At 42.9% G+C, this 14,487-nt stretch overlaps 1 protein-coding gene across 6 annotated transcripts in view; it reads right to left on the bottom strand.

Moving 5' to 3' along the window:
- Positions 1-3,367, bottom strand: part of phactr2 (phosphatase and actin regulator 2) — a 67,318-nt gene extending 63,951 nt beyond the window's left edge. For all 6 annotated transcript variants that reach the window (XM_061221678.1, XM_061221697.1, XM_061221670.1 and 3 more), the window contains exon 1: positions 3,139-3,367. Coding sequence is in view for 5 of the 6 variants with exons in the window: in XM_061221697.1 (XP_061077681.1) it covers positions 3,139-3,181 (43 nt within the window). In the remaining variant the exon portion in view is untranslated. The remainder of the gene's footprint in view (positions 1-3,138) is intronic.
- Positions 3,368-14,487: the final 11,120 nt, after the last annotated feature.

The following is a 14,487-nucleotide window of genomic DNA, read 5'->3' as shown; positions in this document are numbered from 1 at the left end:
ACATGCAGAGTCTTACGTAGGCCTTACCATAACTAATATACAGTGCCCGCCCTAGTGTTTGGGACAAAGACCCATTATTTATTTAATTGCATCTTTACTCCACAATTTTAGATTTGTAATATAAAGAAAATAGTGAAAGTGCACATTTTAATAAAGGGTATTTATATACATGTTGGTTTCTCCATGTAGAATCTGTCCACCAGACCTTTTTCCAGAACTGTGGCTGCTTTTTTAAGCACTTCTTGGCAAACTGAAACCTGGCCCAGTTTTTGCAGCTAACCAGTGGTTTGTAGCTTGCCGTGTAGCCTCCGTATTTCTGTTAATTAAGTCTTCTGCAGACATTGGTCACTGACAAATTCACACCTGACTCCTAAAAAGTGTTTCAGATCTGTCAGGTGGTTTTGGATTTTTATTTATTAAGGGGAGAATGATTGTTATCAGCTGTCTTCTTTGGCCTGCCAGTCCCTTTGAAATGAGTAAGCTCACCTTTCTTCTTAATTATGTTCCAAAAACTTGATTTTGGTAAGCCTTAGATTTGGCCGATGTTTCTAATGGATTTATTCTTATTTCTCAATCTCATAATGGCTTTTCAATTTAAGTGGAACAACTTCGGTCCTCATGTTGATAACAGCAATAATAGTTTGAGCGCTCAGTCTACCTGCAATAAGGAGGCAATTAAGCACACCTAAGCAATTACAAACACCTGTGAAGCAATGTGTCCCAAACATTATGGTACGCTGAAATGGGGGGACTATATATAAACATTGCTGTAATTTCTACACGGTGAAACCAAAATGTATAAAATCTGATAATGTGCACATTAACCACATGTTAATTGTGTGATTCTAAATCTAAAATTGGTGCAAATCAGAGGCAAAACAACACACAATGTCTCTTTGTCCCAAACATTATATAGGGCACTGTACATATTTCCAAGTCTGTTGAAGTACTGTGCTTTGTCTTCATACATGCATTTTAGCTATCTTTAGCAAGCTTTAAGACAACAAGGTTCACAGGCATATTTAATGATTACAGGATTTCCCACACTTACATTGTTGTACAAGTTCCCTCTGCACTTCAGTCACAAATAAGAAAATGATCATAAGGAAATTACAAACAGACTGCATTGTTTTGCATCAAACCTTAACAGTGGGCTTTCTGTGTTTTTCCATTGGGAAAGGAAACTTGTTTTCAAAATCTATCTATGAAAATCAGTAAATATGTATTAAGTAAGCTGAGTGTAGAGTGAGACCAACACCACTTGTTCCTCAGATGTTTTCCTAAAATAATGCAATGTTGAGAGTGTGATTTCCTTCATTATTAATCTGCAGAAAAGGGAATGCCTTGCATCCCAAAACATTGTGGTGCTGTTTCAGTCCACTGATAAATCCAGGAGCAGCAATTAAGGAAATAAAACGTGTGTACTGAAGACCCATTCTGCCCATTCTGACATGACTGATGTTCCTCGGCTGTACTGAACGGGGCACTTTATCAGAATTGATTCTTTAAACATTTTTCACCCCAAATAAAAGGACTGTAAATACATTCTTAACAGTTCTCTCTACCTTGTGGACAGTACCATTTTGTTAAAGACAAAAAATGTATGCGGTATTATGGGCATAACGGCTGCTGTTGTAATCTTGACAAATGCATGGTATCAATTTGCATTACATTGATACTCATGGCGGTACCTATATTTAGGTAATATATGATTTGAGTTCGGTTGTAAGAAAAGCTTTTTTTCTTTGACAAAAGGTGCGTGCAACTTTCTAACACATTAGGAAGGTTATTAAATGAAACATTCTACACAAACGTGCTCCCATAAATTCTCGATTGGCATAGCCCTCCCATTCCTTAGGCTCTTCTTGAGTCTTGAATTGGTTAATTATCACCAGTCAAAACAGTGGGTGGGATAAAACTCAAGGTTTATCATATAAAACGGCGTCTGCAGCAGATCAAATCTCATGACACCGTTGCTGGAGGCATCTGCCCCTCAGGACTACCAGCACTGCCCTGGTTCTGAGTCCAAAAGACTGACGCCCATAAACAGTGCGCTATGCTTAGAGGTACAAGCAGTGTGAAAGATACACTACTCTCTGAACAGTCCGATTGTAAACGACATTGCATTAATATATTGACATGCTAAAACGTCCTAAAGTTTTGAGAACAGTCACTATACACGTAGTAGCTAGCTAGCATATGCCCAGAAATACGATGCATTGGACAGGCATTTCGGGACGTGTTAAGTTATCTTAGCTGGCGAACGCTACATAATATTTGAACAATCTTTGGCTCCATTACAAAAAACAATACAATGTTATCCGCATGAATAAATCCGGGGCACTGGTCATACCATATTTTACAAGTCCATGCATTTTCCTAGCTAGCATTCTTTGGATAACGTTAGCTAGCTAAATTCATTCATGTATGGCAAACTGATATCCAGCAAAAAAGTGCATGTCCAGGCGTTAAAAATATAAAGGAAAATATGATATAAAAATATGCCCCAGGAAATAAATCGAACTTGTTATCCTAAACCATCTGTTTTAGATTTTGGGTACGGAATTTCATTGCTAATCTTGTTAATCTTCAGAGAAACCTCGCCCCGATTGAAGCAAAATATATAACTTACCTCGAACTAACTTAAGTAACAATAGTAATTTAGCTAGCTAGTAGGCTAAGCTGTTTTCACTACGCTAAAGTTTGTTAGTGGTTCACGATATTTATACATTTTACATTCTGCTCACTTTCTAATTAGCAAAATGTGTCAGTCGCTCATTTCCGTTAAACAGAAACCAACAAAATAATCAATTGCAGACTGTTAGTAGCTAGCTAACAGCTCCAGTTAGTCACGCTATTTCTTTTGGATTGGTTCATTTCCTTCATGAGCTCTGCTGTCAGTCGCTAAAAAAATCACCGAACATATGCAACGGAAATCAGGACGCAAATGTAAAGCATCCATATGAGACCCGTTAGATCAAGATTCCACTTCAGAAACATTGAATAACGTTACTTTAATATTTTTATCAACTTGGACTTTGCTTTTGAGCAATACAGGAAGTCTGATCACATAGCGGTATGCGTGCACATAGGCTACATATGAAACCGCTTTAAAATATGGATGACAAATTCACTTACCACTCGGATTTTGAGACAACGTGGAAACTGACGTCTGGCCCATTTCTTACTCTATCTACCACTGAATCATACGGTCACTGATGGTCTTCTACAACAAGGTCTTCGCGATCGCCTTCTCCGAGAGTTCATTTCACCGTCTGAATTTGGGGTAACGTTGCCAGTAGTTTGACGGTGCTCTCAAACTTAGCAGGCACTCCCAAGAACTGCGTTGCCTCTGCTTCTCTGTACAACAGCCGAATGCCCGTCATTCTTCTTTGCGGATTACTCCCTGTCAAAGGTCACGGAGTGGGAGTCCCTAGATACTCCCGTCCAGTTTTCGTATGGACATCAAGCTCCTTTTAAACATAGCTAAGCTGCTTTTAAACATAGCCTACATTAAATCCTTACAGTTTGTGTTAAAAAATCGCCGTTTAAAAATGCATTTGATAGGTCACTGGAGGTAAAAGGGTCAGAGGGTTGCTGGTTCAATCCCACTCTAAGTGTCCCTGAGCAAGACACCTAACAAGCCATTGCTCCTGATGAGCTGGTTAGTGCAGCATGGCAACCTGTTGGTGTGTGAGTGTGAGTGTGTGTGTGAATGGGTGAATTAGAAGAATCAATTGTACAGCACTTTGGATAAAGGCGCTATATAAATACCAACCATTTACCATTTAGTCACGCTTTTTTCCCCCACCCAGTATGTGAGTTCGTTTGTCACACTGTAGTACTCTGTGTGTCAAGCCATTATAACTCAGCTAGGTGCTGTCTCTCGGTTTGACCAACAGTACAACTCACATAAGCAGCCAGAAACGGTTTGAGTCTCTTGTACACAACTAGCATGTAGTGGTAAGTCACTTATTTATTTATATATCGTAACTTATTTATTTAATGTTGAAACATTTATTTAGTATCAATAAGAGGCATGGGATAGCGACACCATTTTTGCCGGCCTTCATTGCTAGTTTATAAGCACAATGTTTGTAGCTACAGAAGTTACAGAAATGTAACAGTCTTGCTACGTGTAGTCATTCATTTGATAGCTAGCTACCAATTTAGTAATATTGTAAAAACACTGCTTCATAAAAGATGTTAGCTATACTGTGCGCTGCCCAGATTTAATAAATTAAGTTATAAATTAGCGCTTTCCCGAATTATAGTTAGCTCGCTCGCAGTTTTTTTTTTAGAACATTTTTTTTAATCCTTGGTGTAATTTATACTATTGCACATGTAGCTTAGGTCGAAAACCAAGGAAGTGGCTTTCTTATGCTCTGCTAAATATTATAAAAGCACTGAAGCAGTGATATGTGTAGTGTCACCAAACCAGTATCATTCAATGCAAATTATAATCTACACTCACCGAGCACTATATTAGGAACATTTTGACTTTATTACATGTACATATTCATGCGATTCTAATCAGCCAATTGTGTGGCAGCAATGCAATGCATACAATCATGTAGGTATGGGGCAGGAGCTTCAGTTAATGTTCACATCAACCATCAGAATGGGGAAAAAATTTTATCTAATTTAATTTGATCTAATTTGATTTGACCGTGGAATGATTGTTGGTGGCAGACAGGGTGGTTTGAGTATCTCAGAAACTGCTGATCTCCCGGGATTTTCACGTACACTAGTCTCTAGAGTTTGCAAAGAATGGTGCAAAAAAGCTAATAAGTGAGCAGCAATTATGCAGACAGAAACACATGGCCAGACTGGTCAAAGCTGACAGGTAGGTGACAGTAATGCAAATAAACACATTACAACTGTGGTACGCAGAAGATCTGTGAACACACAAAGCATCATAACTCTGGTGGATAGTGGATAGGCTACAGCAGAAATAAATTGCTAAGTGAGTGTATATAATGGATATGTATTTCAAATTTGTACTTTGGTTCTTGGTTAGTTACAATAGTTAACATGCAATTGGTGTTTTAAAGTTACTCTCTGTTTCCTTAAGGCCCGGACACACCAAACCGACGGTCGGCCGTCGGACGTCGGTGGCGCCCTGTTGGCCGAGTCTTTCCGGTGTGTCCCGCACGCCAACACTCCGTCGGCGTGTTTTGGAGGGCTCCGACAATCGGCGTCGGAGCCCCCGGAGCCGTCGATGAGAGAGAGCTCTCTGATTGGCTGTCCAGCTAGCGAATCAGTGCACGAGAAGAGAAACGGAAGCGATGAAAGCAAGCCATTCCAAAGTTACTATCACTACCAGACATAATTTTCGATTAGTATTACTAAATAGCGAGAGAACAAGGAAATTGCTGCAAACTGTTTGTTGTGAGCGAGACAATGGCTGCTTCTAGGTCCAACGCAATGCAAACGCATTCCCCGGTCTTCCGGTTTCCATTTTTTGAAAGACAAATACAGACTACCACCACCTGCTGGTGTGGAGAGTTATTACCTCTCACGCAGGCGCAGAACGTACGTGCAACTCGGCCGTCGGCGGACCGTCGTTGCGGTGTGTTCGGCACAGCCAACATTAACGACGCGTATCGACGCGAGGCGATCTTTTTCGGTGCTCCGCGGCCGACCGTTGGTTTGGTGTGTCCGGGCCTTTACACACTGGTGTGGGAACGTTGTTAGCGCTGTATTGCTAAACAAACGCTAGGCAAATGCAAAACCTGGCAAAGGCCATATCCAGAGTGACTTACATTGTACAATGTACTTGTATTCTTAGTCACTCTGGATAGGAACGTCTGCTAAATGACTGAAATGGGTAACGTTAGCTGCGAATAAACTATTACAGTAGGTAGGACTTTGATGATGTTCCTTTTTTCGCAATTGGATTGTAACTCCCAAGCTGCAAGATGACTTGGCCAGGTTTTGTGATCTCCTTTGTGGAACAGCAGATGCCCCTGTTCCACTAGGTTAATTGACAACATGTTTGATTGATACTGGTTTCAAGTGATTAGGTCATGTGGCCTGGAAGCTGTTGAAAATTGAAAAACATCTATTATTTTTCCATAAAACAATTGATTAAAACACTACGAAGCAAATATTGACAAAATAAAGAGTGTTTCCTATGTGCCATAGAATTAATTGGTTTTGATTTTGAGTTATTGGGTCATTATTTTTCCAGTCATATAAGACAAATCCATTATTTTTCCACTTAAATAATTATTAAAACACTACAGAGCACATACTGTCAATAAAAAGATGTGTGCCCTGTGTGGGATTAACAGTAGAATCATTTGGTATTGGTCAATTGGTCATGCAACCAGGAAGCTATTGAGAAAAATCTCCATTATTAAAATGTTTTGGCAATTTATTGACTGTTCCTAACCAAATACCTCGGTCACTGCCAGCCCTGAAGGGTTCTTTGTACCTTCTGAGTACTAAGGGTGTGTAAAGAGCACAAGGTTATGTGCCACTGACTCTGAGAGGGTAATTCAATTGTCTGTTGAATATCCAACATTAAACTGATTTCACTCCAGCAGCACAAAATTATCCGTTTTATTTGTGATCAAGAAATACCTTGAGTATACCTGAGTATCCATACGAGACACAAACTGTGAGTAGGCTAAACTGTACAGTACAGTACCTGTACTGTAGTACTGCGCTAAACAACACAGACACTGCAGCAATGGGAAGAGTGCAGTCATTCTGCATACACCTGCATGTTGCAGTTAACATTTTCTTTAATTACATTACATTACATTATTGGCATTTGGCAGACGCTCTTATCCAGAGCGACGTACAACAAAGTGCATACCCATAACCAGGGATAAGTTCGCTGAAAGACCCTAGAAAGTAAAATTTCAACTGCCACCTGTACAACAAAGATAAGGACGAGGGCCAATTTTTTTTTTTTTTTTTTTGTTGTTTTTTTTTTTTCAACAAAGAAACAAACAACAGAGCAAAAGTGACCAAAGTTCACTATCCAAACACTGCTTACCTAGCTAACTAAAAATACCGATACACAAAGCAAGTCACAGAGACAACAATTAAGATTCACAGGGAGGTAGGGAGGGATGGGGAGAGGTGCTGCTTGAAGAGGTGTGTCTTCAGCTTGCGCTTGAAGGTGGGGAGAGATTCTTCAGTTCTGACCTCAACGGGGAGTTCGTTCCACCACCGTGGAGCCAGAACAGACAGTAGTCATGAGCGTGAGGTGGAGGTTCTGAGAGGGGGAGGTGCCAAGCGGCCTGTGGAGGCTGAACGAAGAGGTCTGGCAGGGGTGTAGGGTCTGATGATTGTTTGTAGATAAGCTGGGGAAGACCCCTTAACTGCTTAGAAGGCTAGCACCAATGTTTTGAATTTGATGCGAGCCATGACAGGCAGCCAGTGGAGGGAAGTAAGCAGGGGGGTGACGTGAGTATTTGGGAAGGTTGAAGACCAGACGAGCTGCTGCATTCTGGATAAGTTGGAGGGGTCTGATGGCGGATGCTGGGAGGCCAGCCAAGAGGGAATTGCAGTAGTCCAGGCGGGACAGAACCATCGCTTGGACCAGGAGCTGGGTCAAGTAGGGGGTGAGAAAGGGGCGGATTCTCCGTATGTTGTATAGGAAGAACCTGCAAGACCGGGTCACCGCCGCAATGTTATCAGAAAGGGACAGTCTGCTATCCATCACCACGCCAAGGTTTCTTGCACTGGGTGATGGCGTGAGTGTGGTATCCCCGAGGGAAATGGAGAGATCCAGATGAGGAGAGGTATTAGCAGGGATGAGTATCATTTCAGTCTTGCCTGGGTTGAGCTTTAGATGGTGGTTGTCCATCCAGCTCTGGATGTCCCTCAGACAAGCAGAGATACGGGCTGAAACCTGCGTATCAGACGGCGGGAACGAGACGAAGAGTTGGGTATCGTCCGCGTAGCAGTGGTAGGATAGCCCATGTGCAGTGATCACAGGGCCAAGGGAGCGAGTGTAAAGAGAAAAAGGAAGCGGGCCTAGGACTGAGCCCTGGGGAACTCCTGTGGTGAGGGGCCGAGGTGTCGATACTGAACCAGCCCAGGCAACCTGGAAGGAGCGACCAGAGAGGTAGGACTCAATCAGTCCAGGGCTGTGCCACAGATGCCCGTTGCTGACAGGGCAGACAGGAGGATGGAGTGATCTACAGTGTCGAACGCAGCAGAGAGATCTAGAAGAATGAGGACAGAGGAGAGGGAGGCTGCTCGTGCACCATGGAGTGACTCACTGACGGAGAGGAGCGCAGTCTCTGTCGAGTGGCCCGATCTGAAGCCAGACTGATGGGGGTCTAGCAGGTTGTTGTTAGAAAAGAAAGAAGAAAGTTGAGTAGAAGCGGCTCGTTCTATAGTTTTAGAAAGGAAAGGAAGAAGAGATACCGGGCGGTAGTTCTGGATGATGGAGGGATCCAGAGTAGGCTTTTTTAGCAGCGGAGTGATGTGGGCCCTCTTGGAGGATGCCGGAAAACAGCCGGAAGACAGGGAGGAGTTGACAAGGGAGGTGACAAATGGGAGAATGTCAGGTGTGATAGTTTGGAGAAGAGAAGAGGGGATAGGGTCAAGGGCACAGGTTGTAGGGCGGTGGGAGAGCAGGAGTTGAGAAACATCAAGGGGGGAGAAAGTGGAAAAAGAAGGGATGGGCCTAGAGGGGGGGAAGGGCACAGTGAGGGGGGCAGTGGTTGTAAAGGATCTGCGGATAACTGTGACCTTCTCATCGAAGAAATCAGCAAAGTCATCAGCAGCAAAGGAGGACTGAGGAGGAGGAGGCGGTGCGTTGAGGAGAGAGGAGAAAATAGAGAAAAGTTTCCGGGGGTTAGAAGCGGAGTTCTGAATTTGTGTTTGATAGTATTTTGCTTTGGCGGCAGTGACAGCGGAAGAGAATGCCGCCAGGAGAGACTGGTAAGTCGTGAGGTCTGAAGCTTCTCTGGACTTCCTCTCCGCTGCGTGGAGGCTGGCCCTGGAGGTACGGAGGGTGTCAGATATCCAAGGGGACGGGGGGGATGTGCGAGGCGGCTTTGAGACAGGGGGACAGAGGGAGTCAAAGGCGGAGGAGAGAGATCTGGTGGCAGATGCAGAGTCAGCGGGGAGAAGGATTCGAGAGGGGGGAGTGAGGCGGTGACAGTGGTGGCAAAGGAAGAGGGTGAGAGGGAGCGGAGGTTACGGCGGGCTGAGGAAGGGTAGGTGGGAGGAGGGGGAGGAGGATGGGGAGGAAGAGCGAGGGAGAATGAGATGAAGTGGTGATCAGATGTATGCAAAGGGGTAACCATGAAATCAGAGCATGAGCAGTTCCTCACAAAGACAAGGTCTAGGACATTGCCTGCCTTGTGGGTTGGAGGAGAGTGTTGCAGGGAGAGGCCGAAGGAGTGGAGTAGCGGTAGGAAGGCAGCAGCCTGGGACGCTTCAAGGTGGATGTTGAAGTCTCCATGGAGAATCAGCGGGGTGCCATCCTCAGGGAAGGAGCTGAGAAGGGTGTCTAGCTCATCAAGGAAGCTTCCCAGGGGCCCTGGAGGGCGATAGATAACTGTAATAAAAAGGTTAGTAGGGTAGGATACTGCAACAGAATGGAATTCTAAAGTGGATATGGACAGGTCAGAGAGGGGGAGAACAGAGAATTTCCACGAGGGGGAAATTAAAAGACCAGTACCACTGCCACGGCCGGAAGGCCTGGGAGTGTGCGAGAAGGAGAAGGAGGATGAGAGGGCAGCGGGAGTGGCGGTGTTGTCAGGTGTGATCCAGGTCTCAGTTAGGGCAAGGAATTGTAGGGACTGGAGGGAGGCATATGCAGGGATGAAGTCAGCCTTCCGAGTGGCAGACTGGCAGTTCATCGCTCTGAAGACACCTATTTAAAGCACCTACAAATCGCTCACAAGCAGTATCAAATTAGCGCTAATCTCCTGACAAACTCCTGACAAACTCAGCAATTTCAAAACAAACGTTCAATCACTCTACAGGTATGCAACCAGTATGAGTGATTAACAGAAATACAACAGCAATACAACAAACAGACTGGCTCAAGCCCTAACCTTCGATTGTTCAAATTAGCAATGATAAAATTACACTTTACCGCGTCTAGTGGATGGTCCGCAACGATACCACACACCTGGTTACAATGATGCACTAATTCATGAAGAAAGTTTGGTGGATAGGCTATTTCAGTGTTTTGTATTGCTAAATGTGTGATTTGTAGGCTGTGGTTACGATACATTTGCAAAAAGTAAATCTCACACACACATACACTTGACAAAAATGTATTGTAGGCCTATTTCTGTGATAGATACATCAAGTTTGTGCTTACAAAGTACAGTTTCTTCACCATAATTGAAATTGGACAATACACCAGTTTAAATTACTGTCCAGTCAGAATGGACAAACTTCCACTTCTACTGTGTTTGAGTTTCGATAATATTAGCTTTATAAAGAGTTACCTTTCACAAGAGACCAGGACTATGGCTGTAGTCAAACAGGTTAAAAAATAGTAACCATTTTATTTTGGGTATGCCATTTTCAAGCTTGTGTTAAGAAAAAGGGGCAATAAACACGGAGTTAAACACGCTATTCTATAACAAAGAAAATAACAGTATCTTTCAGAAAGTGTTTGGGAACCCTTCTTGGGCAGCTATAACAACTTGTAAACACTTCCTGTTGCCAGCTAAGAGTCTTTCAATTCTCGCTTTTGGAAAATTTCACCATTCTTCCTGGCAGAAATATTCTTTGGCCTCCTTGGATGTACAGCATGTTTGATATCTCTCCACAGATTTTCCTGGAGGGACTTCATGGTTTATTTTGAGGTATGCTTTGGATCATTGTCTTCCTAGAATACCCAACCTCTCTTCAACTTCAATGTCTGGACTGACCTTCAAGCATTAGCCTCTAGAATTTATTGAATCCATTCTTCCTTCCACTTGCACAATATTTGTGCCCCCAGCTGCCACACAATGTCAAAGCATAATGGATCCACCTCCAAAAAGATACAATTTGGTTTCATCAGTCCAAAGCACATTGTTTCAAAAGGCTTCAGGCTTCTCAATGTTTTCTTTTGCATACTTCGGATTTTTTGTTAATTTTTTGTTGAGGCCGTTCTTTCTGGCAAGTCCACCATGTAGGTCTTTGTTGTTTAAAGTATGTTGTATTGTTGTCATTGAACAGCTAAAGCTGTATCTGCTATTCTTTTTTTCAGCTCTTTTGCAGTGAGAATTTCTCACCAGGTCTTGGGCCATTCTTTCTGAAATAATTTATTGAAGAGGACCTGAGAGGACAGTACAGTTCAGAGTCCTAGGGTAACCATACAGATACAATCGGATCAACTTCCAAACTAGCATACCACAGTTGGCAGCTGCTAGAATACCCCGAGTACAACAATACAATAGCTAATAGAGAAAAACAACAATATCTATACAATTATATAAGTGCCATTACAGTCTGTGGCATATATAAGGCTAATCATGGTGGTGAGTTAGGGAGGGAAAGGTGTAGCCTGAAGAGATGAGTCTTCAGTCTGCGCTTGAAAGAGGTCAGAGACTCTGCCGTTCTGACATCCACCGGGAGGTCATTCCACCACCGTGGGGCCAGGACAGACAGCAGTCATGAGTGAGAAGTGCAGGTGTGGCGAGGGGGAGGCGCCAGACGGCACGAAGTGGCAGAACGGAGGGGCCTTGCTGGTGTATAAGTCTTGATAAGTGATTGAATATATACAGGGACTGATCCCTTAACTGCCTGGTAAGCGAACACCAAAGTTTTAAATTTGATGCGAGCCATAACAGGCAGCCAGTCGAGGTTGCTGAGCAGGGGGGTGACATGTGAATGTCTGGGAACATTGAATACCAGATGGGCTGCAGCATTCTGGATCAGTTGTAGTTTGAAACATTAAGAGTTTTTGTAGCCTCCTCCTTCTTAGTAGAAATGAACTATCTTCATTCTGAAATCATAGGACCACTCTTTAGAGGAACCCATGGTTTTTCACACCAGAGAGAAAGGCCACTGCATGGATACTTTAGAAGGCATGGAGTTACTTCAGAATAAAAAGTTCAGTTCTGGAATTATAGTATGATCACCTGATTCATTGAAGCCCTAACAGGTAAATCACCTGGGTCTGGGCCTTGGTAATCATACTTTTAAAAAGTAACAAGGAATAATCCAAAAGAGTTCCCAAACTTTTTCACTAGGCCATTCCCTTTTTTATATCATTTATGAACTGTGCTTGCTTTAAATGTTTCAGAAAGGTCTAATCTTTAACTCTGTACCATTTAAAGTTCAGGTTAACTTTCAGTCTTGTACAGATTTATTTAAACCAGGTGTGCCCAAATTTGTGCACCCCACTGTATGTATAAAAAGTGCTGTCCTTTCTACATGCTAAAACTAAAATGTATGGAAATACACTTTAATAAAATGAGATAATATGCACTGCAACCACGTGAATGGTTTTGATTACAATTGCAAAATTCTGGAGTAGAAATCAAGAAAAAATCTGCCTTTGTTGCAAACATTATGTGGCACTTTATGAGGTAATTATTAGATTTATTTTTTGACACATTGTGTGTTCAGAGATGCAGTTTTGCATGCCACTGTTATGCGTGGTTATTTGCATTACTGTCACCTTCCTGTCCGTTTCGACCAATCTGGCCCTTCTCCTCTGACCTCTCTCATTACAAATGCGGGTCTGCCCGCAGAGCTACTGCTCACTGGATGTTTTTTTGTTTTTCACAACATTCTCTGCAAACTCTAGAGCCTGTTGTGCGTGAAAATCCCAGGAGATCAGCAGTTGCTGTCTGGCAAGAACAATCATTCCACAGTCAAAGTCACTGAGATCACATTTCTTCCCCATTCTGACACTGGAAAAAAAAACTGCTGAACCTCTTGACCATGCCTGCATGCTTTTATGAATTTAGTTGCAGCCACATGATTGGCTGATTAAATATTTGCATGAACAACCTGGTGTACCGTACAGGTCTACCTACTGTAATAAAGTGGTCTCTGAGTGTATGTATGTGCATGGAACACATTTACAGAACACATTTTCATAAACTTGTATACAATGTGATTTAACAAATGCATACAGGCCTTTATTTTAATACATATATACTACTTTTGATTTTATATTTTTTTGTTTATTTAGCTTTCATTTTTATCGACCCTTTCAAGACCTTGCATGTACTGGACTATGAACTAGATTGCCTCTATATAATATTCCTTGGAAGGAATCCCTCACAAATAAGCAATAAAACAAGGACGCTCATGGGGTTTATAGTCCAAGGACAAATCCTTAAGGAAATGGCTGACAGATTCACAAGTGCCTCACCTGTTGTGTCATAGCCACTTAAACTAACGTGTCATCAAATCTATACATGCAGACTCAATATTCAGCTTTCCATGCCACAACAGGGTTCTGCAATGTACAATGTACAAGTCCATCCATCCATCCATTATCTTAACCCGCTTATCCTGAACAGGGTCGCTGGGGGGCTTGAGCCTATCCCAGCATACATTGGGCGAAAGGCAGGAATACACCCTGGCCAGTCCATCGCAGGGCACACACACCATTCACTCACACACTCATACCCACAGTCAATTTAGACTCTCCAATCAGCCTAACCTGCATATCTTTGGACTGTGGGAGGAAACCAGAGTACCCAGAGGAAACCCACACGAACACGGGGAGAACATGCAAACTCCACACAGAGAGGCCCCGGCCGACCGGGATTCGAACCCAGGACCTCCCTGCTGTGAGGTGGCAGTGCTCTATTCCTGCTCTATTCCTGCTGTATTCATGAACATAGAGATACACATATGTGTCTGTGTGTACCATCTTCACAGGCAGTTTGGTAATTATTCAATAGAACACATGCAGCACACAGCTTAAACCATTAAACACACTCATAAAACATTTTGTTTAGGAGGGTTGTTTTGTTTTGTGCAGTTATGGAGAAATCTGGTCTCCCAAAGAAATTTCAGGTCTGTGGGTAACAATCAGTGTTGTTATGAAGCGTACTTTGCTACTCCATTTCTTTATCTACTTTTCTTGTGTATGCCATCCATTAATGTGAGGAAGTATAGCTTCAGAGACCCCCACCAATCAGATGCATGGGTGGAGCCCCTGCAGGAAGGACTGCAAGGAAACTAAGCCAGCTCTGGTGACTCAACACTCACTACCTCCCGTCCCCATTCAATCAATACCAGTGCTTTGCGAACGAAATAACCACAATAGGACTTAGGTAATATTTTCACCTAGGGTCTTTTTCTCCTGATTGCAGAGGTCCATCCCATTCCTGTCCTTGCGCTTCCAGTTACCAGTTCTTTTCATTCTGCACGTACTTAGATGAGCTACAAAATTATTGTACTGGAGGAGAGCACTACATCTGCTGCCAACTGAAAACCAATGCTTCAGTCCCCAAATGCACCTTGCACTTCATATCTTCTGAATAATTATAGATGAAGTCACTTCTTAGTTTTGGTGATGGAGAAGGCAGGGTTGGAGTTGAC

Source organism: Conger conger, chromosome 2 (assembly GCF_963514075.1).
Source record: "Conger conger chromosome 2, fConCon1.1, whole genome shotgun sequence".
NCBI classification, from domain to species: domain Eukaryota; kingdom Metazoa; phylum Chordata; class Actinopteri; order Anguilliformes; family Congridae; genus Conger; species Conger conger.
The sequence above is the reverse complement of the archived record's forward strand: the minus strand, read 5'-3'. Positions and strand labels throughout refer to the sequence as shown.